Source organism: Hypomesus transpacificus, chromosome 5 (genome assembly GCF_021917145.1).
Source record: "Hypomesus transpacificus isolate Combined female chromosome 5, fHypTra1, whole genome shotgun sequence".
Classification (NCBI taxonomy): domain Eukaryota; kingdom Metazoa; phylum Chordata; class Actinopteri; order Osmeriformes; family Osmeridae; genus Hypomesus; species Hypomesus transpacificus.
In genome coordinates this window covers 5,770,220-5,788,762 of record NC_061064.1, presented here as the reverse complement: position 1 = coordinate 5,788,762, position 18,543 = coordinate 5,770,220, and the positions used below count along the sequence as shown (strand labels likewise).

At 47.0% G+C, this 18,543-nt stretch overlaps 3 protein-coding genes and 1 long non-coding RNA gene across 9 annotated transcripts; 3 read left to right on the top strand and 1 right to left on the bottom strand.

The window, feature by feature from the left end:
- Window positions 1–19: 19 nt before the first annotated feature.
- cfap300 (cilia and flagella associated protein 300) lies at window positions 20–3,647 on the top strand. The gene is made up of 7 exons (XM_047020642.1): window positions 20–135; window positions 320–401; window positions 492–561; window positions 826–983; window positions 1,325–1,497; window positions 1,633–1,699; window positions 2,336–3,647. Exons 1-7 carry the CDS (start codon window positions 20–22, stop codon window positions 2,474–2,476), a joined length of 807 nt encoding a protein of 268 aa, XP_046876598.1. The 3' UTR covers window positions 2,477–3,647.
- Window positions 1,519–18,518, bottom strand: LOC124468069. The gene is made up of 2 exons (XR_006956135.1): window positions 18,430–18,518; window positions 1,519–1,782 (listed from the first exon to the last, which is right to left on the bottom strand). It is a non-coding gene; the product is annotated as an uncharacterized LOC124468069 (long non-coding RNA).
- Window positions 3,446–8,314, top strand: LOC124468066 (transcriptional coactivator YAP1-like). Of its 2 annotated transcripts, XM_047020639.1 has the most exons (9): window positions 3,446–3,646; window positions 3,975–4,176; window positions 4,488–4,687; window positions 5,002–5,156; window positions 5,743–5,844; window positions 6,400–6,518; window positions 6,818–6,930; window positions 7,037–7,137; window positions 7,233–8,314. In XM_047020639.1, exons 2-9 carry the CDS (start codon window positions 3,976–3,978, stop codon window positions 7,415–7,417), a joined length of 1,176 nt encoding a protein of 391 aa, XP_046876595.1. In that variant the 5' UTR covers window positions 3,446–3,646; window position 3,975; the 3' UTR covers window positions 7,418–8,314. The 2 variants fall into 2 exon arrangements, with proteins under 2 accessions (XP_046876595.1, XP_046876596.1); XM_047020640.1 differs by lacking the exon at window positions 3,446–3,646 and having other exon boundaries at window positions 3,950–4,176.
- Window positions 8,840–17,600, top strand: birc2 (baculoviral IAP repeat containing 2). 5 transcript variants are annotated; one of them, XM_047020633.1, is made up of 14 exons: window positions 8,840–8,920; window positions 9,361–9,454; window positions 10,957–11,958; window positions 12,203–12,483; window positions 12,668–12,985; window positions 13,850–14,117; window positions 14,554–14,653; window positions 14,740–14,818; window positions 14,946–14,994; window positions 15,087–15,329; window positions 15,656–15,754; window positions 15,996–16,151; window positions 16,778–16,819; window positions 17,380–17,600. In XM_047020633.1, exons 3-14 carry the CDS (start codon window positions 11,862–11,864, stop codon window positions 17,571–17,573), a joined length of 1,926 nt encoding a protein of 641 aa, XP_046876589.1. In that variant the 5' UTR covers window positions 8,840–8,920; window positions 9,361–9,454; window positions 10,957–11,861; the 3' UTR covers window positions 17,574–17,600. The 5 variants fall into 5 exon arrangements, with proteins under 5 accessions (XP_046876589.1, XP_046876590.1, XP_046876591.1 ...); XM_047020634.1 differs by having other exon boundaries at window positions 8,862–8,934; window positions 9,361–9,435; XM_047020635.1 differs by having other exon boundaries at window positions 8,862–8,934.
- Window positions 18,519–18,543: the final 25 nt, after the last annotated feature.

Here is an 18,543-nt window from a genome sequence, read left to right as displayed (position 1 = left end):
CAAGTACATAGTGACCAACATGGCTGGAGAGAAATGCACAAGTGAGTTTGTGCAAAGGTTTTCTTTCAACCTTCTTCCGTCCAAGAAATTCTCATTCCTTGAGGAGAGACAGACATTACAACTCTTCTTGAAATGGTACATTTACAAATATATAAGATACGAAAAATGTGCAATATTCGTTTCAAAAGCTTCATGGTTAGCTCTATCTATCTAGCAATAACTAGCCCTACGCTAATTTAGAAGCAGCATCAATCTAGCTAGGGATGGTAAATTACAGCTAAATAGTCTTGCTAATTGACGACCTGTGTGTGTATTACAGGTCCATGTTAGGGAGAATCTCAGTTCAGGCATATAACTTTGACCAGAGCTTCTACCCCTACAACAGCAGGGACTTCACACTGGTAAGACCCACTTTCTGATTCCTTTGCTCCCGTGTGACAATGCAATCTCTCCTGGATATCAGTGACCGAAAGTGGCCCTGTTGTTTCCAGAGTTTTTTCCAGGACCCCTGTGTGCAGGCCAACCTGAGGAGGATGGAAGCAGGGGCATGGCAGCCTCTAGGTATGTGTTGCCACCTATGGTTGCCACCGTAGGCTAGCTTCAGTTCTACACATCCCTCCTGCCCCACCAGACATAGTATGTGTGTGTGTGTGGCTGTGTGGCTGTGCGACCTACTGTACTGTGATTCACCATGCTGAACTTAGTGCTAGCCCAAAACACACTTTAGCTACTGAGACCTCTGTCCCTGTGTCTACTGTTTGCACCAATTGGGACGTGATGTACATTGTTTCCTTTGTTCATTGTGCGTGTGTGTGTGTTTCTCAGACAGCCCAGTGGTCTCAGTAGATGTGGAGGTGGTGCCGTGCAACAGGGTTTCCATGGAGCTGTTCGACCCGCTGTACTCCAGTGGAGTCCTGAGGCCTTCGGGACACATCGTCAAATGTCTCCATGACGTTCATCCAGACTACGATGAACTGAGACGGGTCTCTTTCTCTGTCTCTCATTCCCCCCCACACACACACACGTGCCAAACACTCGTGCACACGCACGCACGATGAACAAAGGAAACAATGGACATCTCATTACAATGAGTGCAAACTGGAGACATAAGGACAGATGTCTCCATAGCTAAAGTGTGTCATGTCTCTCTGTCACTGTCTTTCTCTTTCTCTCTTTCAATTTCACATACACACACAAAAACGTACACCATCATAATACAGCAGGATGTGACATTGCGCCGTGGCTGTGGGGATCGGGAGGATACAGGTGTTTATGGATGCCTGACAGAGGTGCTGAAGCAGGGTGTTTTTGCTGCTCCCTCTAGATGCTCCAGGAAGAGGAGTCCGAGTACTACGACGTGATTGGCAGAGAAGAGCGCGGCGAGTTCCTGTTCCGCCTTTTCAAGCACCTGTGTTTGGGAGGAGAGCTCTGTCAGTACGAAGACACCGTCGCCCCCTACGTCGACACAACCAAGCACATCTACAGAGACCTCATCAGGTACACACGCCCACAGTCACGTAGATAAATAAGCTTTATTCAAAGTACACTTTACGACATAGTGCCACAACAACTGATCGTGCTGTTGATACTATCGTGTGGTAGTGAGTGACTGGCTCGTGTGCCCATGTCCAGTGTCCAGAAAGAAGCTGAAACCAAGAAGATCAGTGTTGTCTCCACCGTGCTGAAGGTGTCCGCCTACGTAAGTGGTTTCCGCTCGAGGCCCCACACTCGGAGCGTTCACCCAGCTCTCAGGTCATGGAGCAGCAGGGAGGATGAAAGAGGCTGAAAAAGACAGAGAGGGTGACCATGTGAGAACAAGAGGGAAGAGTTAGAAGGAACAAAAAGAATGCGACTTCGAAAACTTGAAGGTACTCCCGAAAGGTGTTGCACGGCACAGAACGTATAGACACACATTAACAAACAGATCAGAGACACCACACAACAACAATAATCTCAATAATCATCTATTTACATTTAGTCATTTAGCAGACGCTCTTATCCAGAGCTACTTCAGTAAGTACAGGGACATTCCCCCCGAGGCAAGTAGGGTGAAGTGTCTTGCCCAAGGACACAACGTCATTTGGCACGGCCGGGAATTGAACCAGCGACCTTCTGATTACTAGCCCGATTCCCTAACCGCTCAGCCATCTGACTCCAGGTGTCCATCTGACTCCAGGTGTCCATCTGACTCCATCTACAGCAGCCATCGTGAATATCCGATATACAAGATAGAGATAGCGCGAGGAGGAGTGCAGTGTTAAAAACAGACGGGTGGAGGGACGAGATCAAAGGAAACGATCGAGGGAGTGAAATGGTGTCTCGTCCTCCCATGCAGGACGAAGCCGGTCTCTGTTACCCGGGGCGACGAGGGGAGGAGGAGGAGGAGCAGACGTTCTCCTACCTGATCGTCGACCCCTTCAGACGCCACGTGTTAGTCTTCCACCACTGTCACGGCGTGGGCTCCTTCAAGCTGTAACTCCAGACCTCTACAGGGAACACCAGCAGTCCTAGAGAGAGCCATCCTACTGCTACTGCCCCTGCGGTTCCCTTCTGTGTTTATCGAGGAGGTGCGTCTGTGTGGCCACTAGGTGGCAGGATGAACCCTGAGCGTAAGTGGAAAGGGGGGCGGGTTCTGTCTGTCTGGGAATTTGCCAGATCGGGCACGTTCGGAGCCTGTCCCAGCCGAGGGTTCCCATTGCATACCTCTGTCTCTCTCTCTCTCTCTCTCTCTCTCTCTCTCTCTCTCTCTCTCTCTCTCTCTCGCTGATTCTAAATGATGGGATGGGGGGAAAGCCTAGGTAACTCTATTCAAATGTTACCGATTGACTCGTGCCAGATCGGAGATTTATTGAGGGGTGGATGTTGGAAAGAGGGAAGCATTTCCAGAGTATCCGTAGAGCCTCGGTTTGAACACAACAGACAGCTGTTTGGTGTAAAAACGGAGTTCAAGTCTGTCAGCCAGCCAGCTCCATACCCTTACTTCTGAGCTGCTCTCCTCTCTTTCCTTCTTTCCTTCCTGACCTCAGATATGAGAGGACAAGAGGGCAATGCCTGACAAGTCACACATTCGAATAAAGTCCTGTATGAGAGTCTGTTTAGATGAGTAGAGAAAAACACAGATGGTCATAAGTGTTTGTTTATTTCGTGACAATAAATGAGATGTGCTGTGACGAAACGTTCCATAGTTGTATTCATCGAGTCCAACTTGAAAACGTGCATTTTGACATCATTGCAGATATTGCATACAGTAGATTTACCTTTAGTGCCTTCTTTGCTATTAAAGTGTGGGTGAACATTTACACGAAGGTGAAAAATACGATCATGAAGTAAGAAAATGAGTGAGAGTGGTGGGACCGCAGAGATGGGACAGAGAAATTGCTGTGGCTTTAACTCCAACCCCGCCCCTCAAAGGGATCACGGGGCCGCAGTAATCTAGCTACTACAGTTTCTGAGAAAGTTTCGGGTCGGTCTGCCAAACTGAGATTTATATCGTGTGTTGTTAGTTCCACTCTCTGTAATGATATGTTTGTATCCCTTTATTTATATTACGTTTTTGAAGACTTGCATTGGGATTTAGTTACTGTGTCTTCGGAATTTGAAGCGAAACGATCTTCTGCAGAAAAAAAATCTGTCTGGCAGTTTGAAGGTATGTGGGACGTCCAACGTGTTTTCCACAGTTGATTTTGACAACAAAACAAGTTTAAAACATATTCATAACAATTTGGTGTCGGTCAAACTTATACCGCAATACAATATATACAATTTAGTGGAAACTAATTGTTTTCCGTGTTCAAAACTGAGAAAAAACTGCTTGTTTGTAAAGATAAGAAGAAAATAAAAGAAAGTAGAACAACAAGCAATTGGATTGTCTGTCAAAAACTTTTGGGCGTCTCCCAATCAAAGTGGTGTGTTTGGGAAAGGAAAACAAATTCTAGATAACTTTTGGATTCATTGGAAATAATCATTCCTGAAAGCATGGACGCGCAGCAGAGCGCGCCTCCGGCTGGGCAGCAGGTCGTGCACGTGCGCGGGGATTCGCAGACCGATCTTGAGGCGCTCTTCAATGCTGTGATGAACCCCAAGACAGCGAGCCTGCCGCCCTCCCTGCCAATGCGCATGAGGAAGCTACCAGACTCCTTCTTCAGACAGCCAGACCCCCGATCCCACTCCAGACAAGTAAGAGATCCTGTCCAGCCCCCACCCCCACCCCATCATTTCCTGGCCGACCGCTCTAAGTAGGGCACCATAAGGACAGACTAATGATGGTCCTAAGCAAAGGCCACATAGTAGCTAGTGGGATGTTTACAATCAGGGGCACAAAAGTAAAGTCAGGGACAGACCTTACTCCTCACTGGACACAGTTAATACTTCTTCACTGAGTTGGTGTTCACCAAAACCAGTTGGTGTTATGTTGTGCAATAACCTTAAATGGCTCATTTTTTGTATGTTTTCTCATCCCCCTTGTGTGTGTGTGTGCCTCACCCCAGGCCAGTTCGGACGGGAGCGTGTGCGGCTCGTTGACGCCTCATCACGTCCGCGCCCACTCGTCCCCCGCCTCAATGCCCATCAACGTCCTGTCCACCCCGCCAACAGTCGCCGTGGCAACACAAGCCCTCCCTGATGACATGCCCCTCCCTCCAGGCTGGGAGATGGCCAAGACACCATCTGGCCAGCGCTACTTTCTCAAGTAGGTGGCAATGTGTCCGTTTACCTATCTGTCCGGATGTTTCTCAGTGGTGACTGGTCTGTCAGCCCTAGCATTAGTGCTCCAACCTGTAGTTTTCGCACGGTGTGGCTGTAAGTTACAGTCAGTGGCAAGTTCCAAGTGGTAAGATAGAGCAAGTGTGTGTTGTGTTACTAGTAGAGCAGGTCCTGATTTAAGGGTGCGTACATGGCTCATTTAGCAGGTTCCACTGGTTCCACTGCTACAGAAGACTGACAGCTCACTGAAGCAAAAGGCTAAAAAATCTATTCTGTGTGTGTGTGTGTGTGTGCTTGTAGTCACCTGGACCAAATCACGACATGGCACGACCCTCGCCTATCCCACCTGCAGACCAGCGCAGCTCCTAACCCTATCGCCAGCCCTCCGCCCCACGCCCACACGCTCACCAACCCTGCACCCACAACACAGACACACAACGCCAGCCCCGACACAGGTACGGCCTCCCCCCCCCCCCCCTCTGCTCCTCCTCCTCCCATACCTGCTCTGTCTTTTCAGCTCCCATCCCTAGCCCCCCCCCCACTCCCCCAGCCTCTTTTTCTACCGTGTCACCAGTTAGTAACTATGACATACCCCTTTCTCTCGTCTTTCCTTCCTCACCATCTCCCAACCTGCAGACCCAGATCAGACCAGCTAGCCCTTAGTAGTACCTACCCCCTGCTCCCTCCCCCACCCCCAACGCTCCCCCTACCACCCCCCCACCCCGCCCCGTCTACGCCCCAAACTACGCCACACAGAACGGCCAGACCCAACACAGGTCAGGAACTACCTTTACGCCACTCTGTGAATGTTCCCTTATGAGCTACCTGTATCGGGACGTTGAATACGTCCCTCAATGACTTGATAGAGTGCCAGGTGAGATTGTGGCTTCTCACAAACTCTAGACTTTTGGGACGGTTGATTTGGTGCCCCTTGTCTCTGGGGGTGACCTAAATCGAGTGCACCTCAAGTATTTGACACATTATTGACCCAGATGTGGGTTTGTTTGTATGGTAAGAGTGTGTGACACTGTTGCTGTGTAGGTCCCTTGCCAGAGGGGTGGGAGCAGTCGGTGACTCCTGAGGGAGAGGTGTACTACGTCAACCACGCCACCAAGACCACCTCCTGGCTAGACCCACGTCTAGGTAACACATACTTGCATACACACAAATACACGAGACTCGTACTTTTATGACGGCAAAAGCCAAACTGTCCCAATGTTGTTTTGACCAGCAGATGGCATCCTTCACCAAATGCTGAAGAAAAGATGGCATGTATAATGATACACAGTAGAGGGTACTAAAGTCGCGTACCTTCTTATACGCACTTTAGAAGAACAGAATTGCCTATAGCGCATTTTTGCTTTATCTGACAGTACTATTTACATTAACCACCAAGGTGGTAATTATTCAAGGGATTCGTAATTTTAATCCTAGGCTCACCACAAGAGCAAAATAATATTACAGATGGAAAAACAACTAAATCAAACTAGCCCCATGAAATGCTCAGTGGCCAGATGATGGATTACCGTTGTATATGGACTTCATTTTGTGCGTTCTATGCCTCATAACTCCAAAGGAAGGGTGGGACTTGCTAACCTGTTATATTAAGTACAGCTGTTGCTTGGTATCATCGTGCACACTCTTATCAATCTCAGCCTGTAAGCACTCTGCATCAGCAAAATACATCTTTCCCCACAGCCCAGAAGGTTGGCTCCAGCCTTGTTGGTGTGGCGACCCAGCAGAGGCAACAACAGCTGCAGGAGAGGGAACGACAGCGACACAAACATCAGGACCTGCCGCAGCCAATCAGAATGCAGGTTAGAAGTCGAGCTTTGTTTACCTCCATGTTAGTGACACCGAATGTCAGCTGGCTATCCAAGTAGAACCCTCCTTTTCGTTTGCCTTTTTGCCTCGTTTTTACAGAAGCACGTGTATGATCCTCCAGTATTTCAATCACACTTGACAGCAGCGACAGTGAGATGTCAAAAGTGACACCTGAAATATGAGGAACTGCCGTTAGCTACTCTGGTTATATCTTCTCCCCTCTAAAACTTTCCACTTGTGCCGTTTCATTCCTTGATTGGTGTCGGGTACACTCGGATGTACGTCTTTCCAGGATGTCGTTTTAAGGAACCAGCTTCCTACTAGCATGGATCATGACGGGAACACACAGAGCCTTGCTCAGGATGGCAGGAACAGAAATTCCAACCATGACTCTGCTCTCAATGGGTGAGTTTGTCTGTGTCTGCATGTGTTTGCCTAAATGACGAGGTGTTGGCAAATAATGTGGACTTCACTACGGAAATTAAGTTGCGAGAGTGTGTGTGTCTGGCAGGATTCACTCCCGTAATGAGAGCACGGACAGTGGGTTAAGTGTGAGCAGCTTGCCTCGAACCTCAGACCACATGCTCAACTCTGTAGAACATATGGACACAGGTAATACCTGATTACGAATACAGTTTTGAACGCACCAAATGATGTGTCCTTTCATTGTAACCCGATGTCTTCTGTTGTGTTCTCTGTTGTGATAGGTGACTCTGGAGTCAACCTGCCGACAGTGTTACTGGAGACGAGGCCTGGGCTGTGCATGTCTAATGAGGGGGAGGAGCTAATGCCAAGCATACAGGAAGCTCTGGATTCCGACATCCTAACCGATATGGAGACCGTTCTCTCTGCATCGCGCATGGATAAGGACAGTCTGCTCACTTGGCTATAGACACGACACACACACCAAACAATCATCTTACATCTGGCAGTAAGCACACACACAAACAAATCTTCACCTGGTCACAGACGCGTGGAGATCGACCTCCTAGATTTACTCAGTTCAGTAAAAGCTTTTTACTTTACAAATACTTTTGAGCAAACCTGTTTTCCATTGTGGTGTTCTCCCTACGAACGCTGCTTTTTGAGCACACGTCTGGGCTGTACAGGTAGGTCATGCGCGAATGCATGATCATATATGAACCTCTGATTTTCGATGAAGAAAAAATGACTCCATTGCTGGAATTTTTCTGCTATTATTGTCCGTAACGTATTGTCCACTCACAATTGAAGAAACCAACAAACTTCTGCAGCTCACTTCGTTTATAATGACCATTTTGTCACAGTGTGTGTATATATATTCTATTTTGTTTTACTTTGTGTATTTGAAGTATACTGTAAGTTGATATTTTCTCAGTTGTTTAGTGTTTGTCAAAGCTTTTAGTTCTACACATCCATTGGAATTTTGTAATGGGAAACGAGAGGAAGCATTTTCAACCACACTTATCCTTGTAATGGGTTGCTATCTGGTTTAATTTAGAATGTTAAAAAGCAGTTTCCTCATTGCCGATTTGAAGGTACTTAGTCATTGATCAAGTTTAGGCAATGATATATCCTTCAAATGGGTTAGTTGATATTCATTTTCAAATGACATTTTAGTATCTGCATGTTTAATAATTATTGCTTTTTGTGTTTTTGGCTTCCGCTGAGTATTATTGAAATAACCCAAATTTATAATGTTTTGTATTATGGATTCGTTTATGCATGTATTGTATATGGATGCATTTTAGTTCTAGCCAATGTAATCCCTTTTAAAATAAATAATAAACCGTGATACATTTTTTTGACACTAATTGTCGGTGATAAATTATTTTCAAATGACGTCGCCCCGTTTAACTTCTATACCTCACCTGACAAACTGGTTGTGGAAAGACCATAGACTGACAGCAGTGCCATTTAAAAATACAGTTGGGACACTTCCATAGACTTCCAATGTTATCGAATAAGGGAGAAAGGGAGAAGAAAAGTTTTCGTTTTATTCGAGGGCTATTTCACAGGGTGCATTGGGGCGCATAGAACAGCACCCGGGCCCTTTTCAGCCCAACCAATGTTACATACTCTACTTGGAGACCATAAGGAACAGTGTGTGAAATCAGTAAATGACCACTTTAAGGGGTCCCCTATAGTCCAGCTAGTTCTCAATGCTCGTCAGGAATTTCAGGTCCACTCACTAAAAACAAACTTGACAAACGTTAATTAATGTTTCATGCAATAGAAATCTAACGCTTTTTAACGTTAGCCAACTCTGATATTTCTAGTCTAAAGGTTATAACAGCAGTGGGGTTTTCTTGAACTACAGCGAGCTATGATGACGTATCGGCGAGATCAGAGCAACTGCGAAACACGGGTACTTTCCACATTGAGTTTTGTTTCACTGCGGTTGGTGTTGGTGTAGGTAGGGTATAAAAAGTCCATTTTCAGGACGCACTTCTGGGTTTTCACATTGCTTATTCACTGTATTGGAGTTAAGCCTTAGGCTCATTTGTTTATATTTAATGCCTTGCCTTGGTTGTCTTTTTCGTGGGGCATTTTGACAGATAAAGTGTGAATCAGTAAGGATATTTGAATTTTGAATGGAATTGAATGTCATGTAATTGAATTACATTAAAAGGAATCTATATTATTTTGGCATATGGTATTATTTTTTATTTAGTTAAATCGAAGCTTATTTTCGTTCATTTTAAATTAAGTATAGTAGAGCTGTGCTTCTACTCATAACCAAAGCAGAAATGCTACTGTTTCTCTTCCGAATAGCCAAAAAGCAGAGTTTACTAAAATTGCTTGTCTTTTAATGTACTACCGGAAGTGGTTTACGAAGTTGCCTTTCTTTCCCAGGAAAGAAACGCATATGAAAAACTGAAGCTGTGAGAACAGCTCGCACTTGAAGACACAAGCTACGAACCAACGTTGGTGAGTCGCCGTCCAGCAGGTAGAATCGTCAGCCTTGTTCAGTCTTGTGCAATCTTGTGTTGTTTTAAAAGCGAATTTCTCAACATTAATTCCAGTTGCGGTTTGGCATACGACCAAACGATACGACCTCGCCCAAACGAGCAGGCCTACGCGGAATTTACTACCCTTTCACATGAATTTTGTGATAGCAGCAACAGATCGGCTGTATATATATTTATTTTATTGTGTATATACTACAGTAACTGAAGTTGAGGCACATATTTAATAAAATCCTACCCTCCGTATATTTTAGGACTAGTACGTAGGGTAACTTGTACAGTAGTAATAGCAGAAAATGTCTATCTGAATGACAACTGCCACTCGGGAAACTTCCGGGTTTGTTCCACTCTAGTTCCATATGACAGCGCTCACGGTCGAGTGCAGAATAAATGGAGGTCTATGGAGCTATACCCTCAAAATCTACTTTTCTCATGATCTAATTTTTTTTGTAATTTGAATTTTGAATTCGAAAGGGGAGGCAGACAAATACACACCGCTGGGTATTAGATCTTTTTGAAGTCGCATTTCTGTTCTAAAAAGCCTTTTAAAATGTAATTGACGTTATACACATCGTACGACCAGAGATATTGTTTTACGGCAAGCTCTGGTCACTTCCTTTTCTCTCTCTAGTTATCGATAACACAGCTGACAGGTTAGGCTTTCCTTGTCAATACACATGCTAGAAAGAGTTTGGGCTTGCTAATGTTGTTGCTAATGTTTCTAAAGCTTTGACATTCTGATTCTGCTTCGGATGCCATCAAGCGGGATCTCTGGACGTAGTCAGTCCTTCACAAACCAATCAGCATTCATTAGCAGAATGCTAGCGTGTTATGGGCAACAACGACTCACCTTGTAAGAAATCGAAAGGACATGCTCATTCATTCAATTTTTGACCTATAATCCATGTTGAACATATAGAAACTACAATAAAATCTGAGATTTCTCAACGACAATCAGGTGAAAGAGACAAATTTAGCCGTTTAGCTGCATAGACCCCCCCATTCATTCTGCACTCTACCGCGATCCCTCCCAGTGGAATTCTGATGGAACTGCAACAAAATTCGGTACAAAGGGGCTTAATAGCGAGTGGCCAGGCTCTCCGTAAACAGGCTCTGGTAATAGTCTCTAAATCTTGCACTGGGCCGTGTCCTTGCTGACGTAACGTTAACGACGTTGCTTTGATAACGCAAGGTTTTGAAAAGGGGCTTGCACAATAAAGACAGAGAATGTCTAGGGTAGACAGGCTCTGACAAGTCTTGAATTTATAATGCGGAAACAGCGTCTCGATCCGCCCCTCTCAGTATCGCTTCGTGCTGCTGGTGCCCCACGCACACAGCGTGATTGAAACTGGAATGATCTAGCTTGCTCGTACGGGCTACCTTTTACAACAACAACAAAATCGTTTTTGTAAAATTATCCAGCATATTATCCAGTGACACTATTAAGCTAATGCCCATATGTTCCCTGTGTTTTGTTCCTCAGGTGCATTCAGTATTGAACCAAGGATAAGAATCCCCTGGTCATTTCCAGAAACATCTCTCTTAGAGGAATACACTTGTATATTTCGTACAGGGTTTGTAGTTTTCCGCAATGGAAGGCTAAATTCCCTAGGAGGGGATGTCCGAATGAGGGGGGAAGGTTTGATCTCACATACCCAGGGCCGCATGTGTGATTTAGTTGTGTACTCACTATGTTAGCGTTATTTCCTGATGATTCATGTATCCCGTTGGTTATGTATGAGTGGTTAGTGTCTGTGTCTCACTCAAGGACATACGTTATGTCTGAGCACTTTGCACATGCGGATCCAGGATGATCGTTGGAGAGGAGTACTCTTTCAGTTTTTACATTACACATTCATCATTTTGGATTTTCACACCAGTTTCGCCATTCAGACAGAGGGCTTCTGTATCGCTCGGAATCTGGAATTTTCTTCTGATGTAATGGAATGACTACGTCTCCTGAGGAAGTTAAATGGTCCAATTCCACAAGGCTAGTGCTTGGAGACGAGTTCAACATGAGAGGAATAGTTTTGATGAGGATGATGGATGAACCTCCATTAAATGTTTTGTTCGTTTTCCTTCTTTGCAAACACATTCGAGTGAACAAATGTCTCAATTGTGGCTTTATCAAGCCCCTACTTGTTTCCTCTTCTACCTCTTTGGTCTAGTTAATTATCTGTTTCCCATGAGTTAAGTTTGAGGCATAATGGGGTAGTCCCTTGAAATCCTCTAGGACTTGTCATACGTTACTTTTGAATGAAAGCCTAATTGTGTGTGTGTGTGTGAGATCTCCTGGGTATCGTCAAACCTCCCCCCCTAAGGAGGGCATCCTTTCTTCTTGTCTTTAAATCTTTCCTACTAAATATAAACATTGACAAAGATTTTAAAATGACAACTCTGCCACCGCAACTTCAAAACAACCTGTTTCTCATGGGCCTGTGTCGCAACGGCGCCTCGGCTGACCTTCAGTACGACAACTCCTCAGGTGAGACACAACTCATTATTTGTGGATATGAGGGTCATTTCTCTTCATTCTGTTATGATCTCCGTCCGTCATCCTGTATGCATTGTCAGTCGTACATTTTTAATTAGCCTCATCCTGAACTTCTAGTCAGTTGTTTTGTCAAGTTTTTCTTCTCTCAAATTCCACAAATGCAAAACAAATTGAAGCCTACTGTCATAAATTAAGTCAGAAACTCACTTTTGGTGTTTTTCCGTGTTCTTTCCAGAGCTGTTCCGCTTCTCCACGTTTGCCCGTTTCCCAGCGTCGGGGGTAACTGAGAGGAGCCTGGCGCGGGCAGGCTGGTTCTACACGGGCGTGGGGGACCGGGTGCAGTGTTTCAGGTGTAATGTGACCACGGAAGGCTGGCAGGCCGGAGACTGCCCCACAGAGAGACACAGGCAGCTCTCCCCCTCCTGCTCCTTCATCCAGAGCCTCCCCTCCACAGCCAACCTGCTCTCCTCCTCCCACTCCGCCTTCTCCCCGCTCCGCAGTGCCCAGGCCATACCGGTGAGAGCAGGGATGACGACTAGGAAAAACATCCAAATGTCATCCACATGCAAATATCCACATCCATGAACAAAGTGAACGTCGGTTGGTCGATTTGACCACTTTGTTGATATTCGAAAGACCACAACGGTTTTAATGATGTTCTGCAAACTCCGACATTGACAAAACATTGTCACCTCCGCAGGTGTCTGGCCCGGGTCCGGCCCCCGTCCCAGCTCCGAACCCCCCTACAACAAGCCAGGGGGAGGAGACGGTGGGCTATCTCAACATGGGCTTCTCCGCGCCTCCCCCCTCCAGCCCTCTGAGCTCCCGGGGGGTGGAGGACATGTCCCATCAGAGACCCCCCACCTGCCACAACCCCAGCATGCGCAGGGAGCAGGACCGCCTAGACTCCTTCAACACCTGGGTCCTGTCCACCATCACGCCCAGCGAGCTGGCCAAGGCTGGCTTCTACTACTTGGGCATGGGAGACAGGGTGGCCTGCTTCACCTGCGGAGGACAGGTACTGGAGATACAAGTTATGCCATCATCCTCGCCCACACCTTTCTTCCTTCCTGTTTTGAGATGAGGTCAGGGTACACCTGAGTGGATAGGTCCCGTTTCACCAGTGAACTTATCAAATGGGGGATGCTACACAGCAACAGACAGAGGAGGATCTTTTATGAGTATTCCAAAAGCGAGGAGGTTTATATTTATAACTCCTGTGATTTTATTGCTTGTGGTGTTTCTGTTGGTACCCATCGCAGTGTTTCCCACAGATTAGAAAACTATATGTGGCGGGGGGGGGGGTCGAAATAATTCACTAAATCAACAACAACAAACAAATAATTTCTGCATATGCAGGTAGTGACGCTGCATACAGGGTGCTAAATAACTATTTAACTGGTCGGCTCCATGACGCCGGGTAAGTAGCTAGCTCTTGAAACTTCTCACCAAAAGAACGAAGGGGAACCTTCGATTAAGACGTGTCCGTCGGTACCTAGCGAAAAGTAGCCTCAACTTTCCTAGACCTTTAGCTACGGCACTAATGCTGAAGGCTCTCTGATGTAGCTGTCGGTCTCACTAGAACGGCGTATGCATTGTTGCTAACGTGTGCTGACGTAGTGACTGTGTGTGTATGTGAGAAAGACGCGTGCGTGAAAGAGACGGAGGGAGAGCAGGGAAAGGAAATGCAGCTGAACGAATACGCTGCGTGTTTTTACCTAAATAGCGATAAAAAAAATGTTTTACGAAACGCAATGTGTGGCGGCCGGTGTTGATTCTGTGGCGCACCGCCACAAATTAGTCTATGTGTGGGAAACACTGCATCGCTAAGTTACTGGCAGCTCACTAACTGTTCTGTTGATAAACATTTGATGTCTTGCAGCTAAGCAACTGGGAGCCTGGCGACCGTGCCGTGTCGGAGCACCAGAGGCACTACCCCAACTGCCGCTTCGTTCGAGGGGACCGCGCCGAAAACGTGTCCCTGGCAGGGGTGGCCGGGGCTGGGTCGGCAGGGGCCCCCGTTGCCCTCAGCAACGTGTCCAACCCAGCCATGCAGCAGAGCGAGGAGAGGCTGCTCACCTTCGTCAACTGGCCCTCTCGCATCCCCGTGCGGCCCGACCAGTTGGCCAAGGCTGGCTTCTACTACGTTGGTGAGGAGGAATATTGGCTTTCAAGGAGCTTGTCAAGGCTACTTTACTTTTCATTTAAATTACGGTGACTTTAGTGGCAGACAGGGGAAAAAATCTCCACTATTGTGTTGAAAAGTATTGCCGCTTAACAGCCCGAACCGACGGTTTCTGTTTTGTTTAAAACGAGTCATACAACACTTTTGCATTTCTTTTAAATAAGGTGGCAGGTGGTGCTTACAGGTTATTGTGGGACACTTGTGGAGTTCCCCCCCCCCCCTCCCTCACTGAACCCACACAGTTTTAGTATATGTCATTACACCACCGAAGATAATTTTTCTACATCGTATTTTAAGCGTGAAACCCTGTTTCTTTTACTGGTGGTAGTTCCCCTGGAACTTTCCAGAATGACATTACACACCATCTCTGAGTACTCAAAATGTGTGTGCCTGTGCCCAAGGTCGCAACGATGACGTGAAGTGTTTCTGCTGTGACGGCGGCCTGCGATGCTGGGAGTCTGGGGACGACCCCTGGGTGGAACATGCCAAATGGTTTCCAAGGTAACCGTTTCTAACAATCGACTTAAAAAGCGTTACATGGAAGCTGTCTGGGTGCAATCTTTGTTCATTATAACTTTGGTTGACAGGTGTGAGTACTTGCTCCAGGAGAAAGGCCAGGAGTTTGTTCAACAGATCCAGGCTCGTTTCCCAAGGCTGTTTGAGCAGGTAAATTGAAACTACAACCGTGGTCCAGTAACACGCACCTTATCACAGAAAACACAGGAAGTGCCCACAATAAAACAGGAAGTCACACGTCTCTCGTGTCCCCCCCCCCCCCCCCCCCCCCCCCCAGCTTCTCACCAACGGAGACAGCAGCTCCAGAGAGTTTGTGGATCCACCAGGTGAGCGAAGGGAGCGAGACGCAAATACTAAAAGCGGGTGTGCCCAAATCCAATTCGGCTGAACACTCACAAAATCCAATCTCTTCCCTCAGTGGTCCACCTGGGTCCAGGCGAGGAGCGGTCGGAGGACGCGGTCATGATGAACACCCCGGTGGTGCTCTCGGCCCTGGAGATGGGCTTCGACCGCAGCGTGGTCAAGCAGACGGTCCAGAGCAAGATCTTGACCAGCGGGGAGAACTACAAGACGGTACAGGAGCTGGTGTCCGACGTGCTGTGCGCCGTGGAGCAGAAGAAGGAGGAGGAGAAGGAAATGCTGGCCGAGGCCATGGCATCCGGTACAGATAGACGTTTTGACTAGGCCGCCGGCGCGGCGGCCATTTTGAACACAGTCTCTAGGATTACGCTAGAGCTAGTTTGTGTTTAACCCCAGGCCCCAGGTAGGCCTGCTCACGAGGCTTTCCCAGCCACTTGTTCACTAAGTATAAAGTAACACAACCAAAACCTTCCCTTGTCTGTTCCCACGGCTATCATTTATCACACAGCTTTGCATTGTGGGTAATGTAAACATGCAACCACTGGCCACTGATGAGTATCCATCTTTAGAAGAGGGATGAATAAGGGACATATGCAGTCGTCTAACTGGTCTCTCTTTTGTTTTTAGATGGTTTCACTTTCCTAAAGAGACACCAGACGGCGTTGGTTCAGCGCCTGAAGAGCGTTGAGTCCGTGTTGGAGCACCTGAAAGAGCAGAATGTGATAAGTACGTGTGGCTCTTATCGCAACTAGCCTAGGACTTTGGTCTTCTCGTGGTAACTGTTACATAGTTTGACATTGTCCCTTGAGTGCCAGCAAGCTCTGTACAGTTTTTGAATAAATAATGAACATGAAATAATATGGACAAACTAATATTCTTAAGGAAATTAATAAAGTAAATGTTTGAACTATATGAAAGGCTAAAATAAGACAAGCCTGGGCTAATCTTGGTCTGTTTGCTGTGGTAGCTGCGGAACAGTACGTCGACCTGCAGAGTCAGACCACCCCCCAGCTGCAGACGGCCAAGCTCATTGAGCTGGTGCTCGCCAAGGGCAACGCCGCCGCAGAGGTCTTCAGGAACTGGATCCAGAAGAACGACGTGCTCCTGCTCAGAGACCTCATGGGTACCTTACCTAGCGCCATCACCCAACGCCATCTCATCCCCACTCCTCACCACTGCCCAGATTGTCACATCTCCTAAACGACTTCCCGGGATGGCCTCCCGGAGGCAGATTAAACCTAATCCCAGGAGATATGCCAGTGCACTTTCCAAGTGGAAATGGCATTTTTCTTTCATTATGAGGCTGTGAACATCTGGGTTTGGGGAAATGTCTACTTTGTTGGTGTTGTTGTATTTCACGGTGAATAAGAAGTCGGGGTGGGATGTTGAGGGACCAGTGAGTCAACTTGTGTTGTATCGTCTTGACCATGTCACTGTGAGAATGATTGGTGGGCTTGGGTTAGTAGAGTCAGGTAGGCACACAACTGATCTAGACAGGCCTATTTCTTCAACATGAAGCTATGCCAAACAGAATTCATCCTTAAAAAAAAGAAAAGAAGAAAAAACATATTTTGAAGGTGTGTGACAAAGGTTTAGAATTAGCAGGATTGAGCCGAGTTTAGCCTAGGCTCAACACAGCTGGAGTTTAGCCCAGACCAGCTCGGCACAACTCGGCTGTCATCCCAATCCAGCCCAGCACTCCCCCGAATCCAAGCGCGTGTTTAATTTCTCTTCTCACTGCACTTTCAGCCCAGACAAATGAAGCTGCATCACCGAGTCAAGATCTCTCAGGTATACACACAAATACACACATACTGCTGCTTATGCTTCTCTCTCTCTCACACACACACACACACACACATGCTTGTAGCTTTGGCTTAGAGAGAGATTCGGCTCGCCTTTGGAAGATGAGGCCTCTGAACCTGGTTTGGGAATAGGCTGGCTACATCACAGGCTGGGTCCGATCCTCCTTCCCCAATACTTAGAAATTGGCCTGGAGTTAGATAGGGTTCCGAGGCCTCATCCCTGCTCTTTCCTGCGCTAGTGAGAAAGGATGAGTGTGTGTGTGTGAGAGAGCTTGCACAAGTGCGCGTCGGTGTGTCGATGCACGCATGTCGGGACGTGTGAGCGTATTGCACATATGTAATTGTCGGTGTTCCGTGTGTGTGCGTGCGTCTAACTGAAGTCCAACTCGTTTTCTCGCACGCGTCCATAACTATTCTCCCTCTTCTCTGCTTCCTCCTCCTCCTCCTGCCGTCACTTGTCCCCCCCCCCCCCCCCCCTCTCGCCCCCCCCCCCCCCCCTCTCGCCCCTCCCCCCCCCCCTCCTGCCCCTCCCCCATCTTCCTGCAGACCTGCCCATGGAAGAGCAGCTCCGCAGGCTGCAGGAGGAGCGGACCTGCAAGGTGTGCATGGACAAGGAAGTCAACATTGTGTTCATCCCCTGCGGACACCTGGTGGTGTGCAAGGAGTGCGCTCCCTCGCTGCGCAAGTGCCCCATCTGCCGGGGCCTGGTGAAGGGGACCGTGCGCACCTTTCTCTCCTAGATAATAAAGAGCCACACCCAAACTATACGGCTGGTTGCTTGCGTCTCCTAACTGGTTGCTTTCGTCGCAGTAGCTCCCAGAACTGCTCGATGTTCGAACTAGACATGGGTTGACTGTAAATCCCCATGGGTCAACATATCTGATGTTATTGTGTTTAATAAAGTGAAAGGCAAAAACTGTGTCTAAGAATACAATTGTTTAGGGTTGTTTGGATTAACCTTCAAAGATCATCTCAACAATACGGTGACCAAATATGAATCTTTCTGTCACCAATTCCATGCCACATGGTTGGCTTCTGCCCGCAAAGATTTTAAAAAGAATCCTCTATACCAGCCATACTCAAAACCCAGGCTTACATCCGATCCCAGAAAGGCATGTGGTCTATAACTAAAGTAGGCTAATAGGTGTAGTACATAGACATGATACAGTGTAGGTTGAAGGTAGGTTTAGGGTTAGCTCTACTCTAAATCCCAGGTATGCAGTGAGGGACTTTCAAAAAGTATTGTGACTAGAACGGCTGAAGGATAGCAACTCATGTCAGCATAACGTGTACCGGCGTTGAAGGGAGACTGCATCAGGACCAATAAGATGGCTTCCTTAAAGGATTAGTCATAGATCACGCTAGATCCCCTCACAATTGGCAATTCGGGACTGGTCACAAATCACAACTATAATAAAGTATTTGTTGATTAAATGCAATTTCATACAAACCAATCAATACTATTAACTCGCGTGATCGCATAGCTTAACCTAGTTAGCCCCGGGCGGTCGGTTTCAAAGTTGACTTGATGACACCGACCCCAAAACACACAAACCAAGCCATCTCAAAACGCATCATAATTAAGAGATTATTTACCGTTATCGATTCAGTTCAATCCAAACTCCTATTCCACATGCACAGAACCCTCGAAGTTCGGATTGAATGCAAAACCACATGCTCTGATGAATTTGAAAAAGTTCATAACTGTTT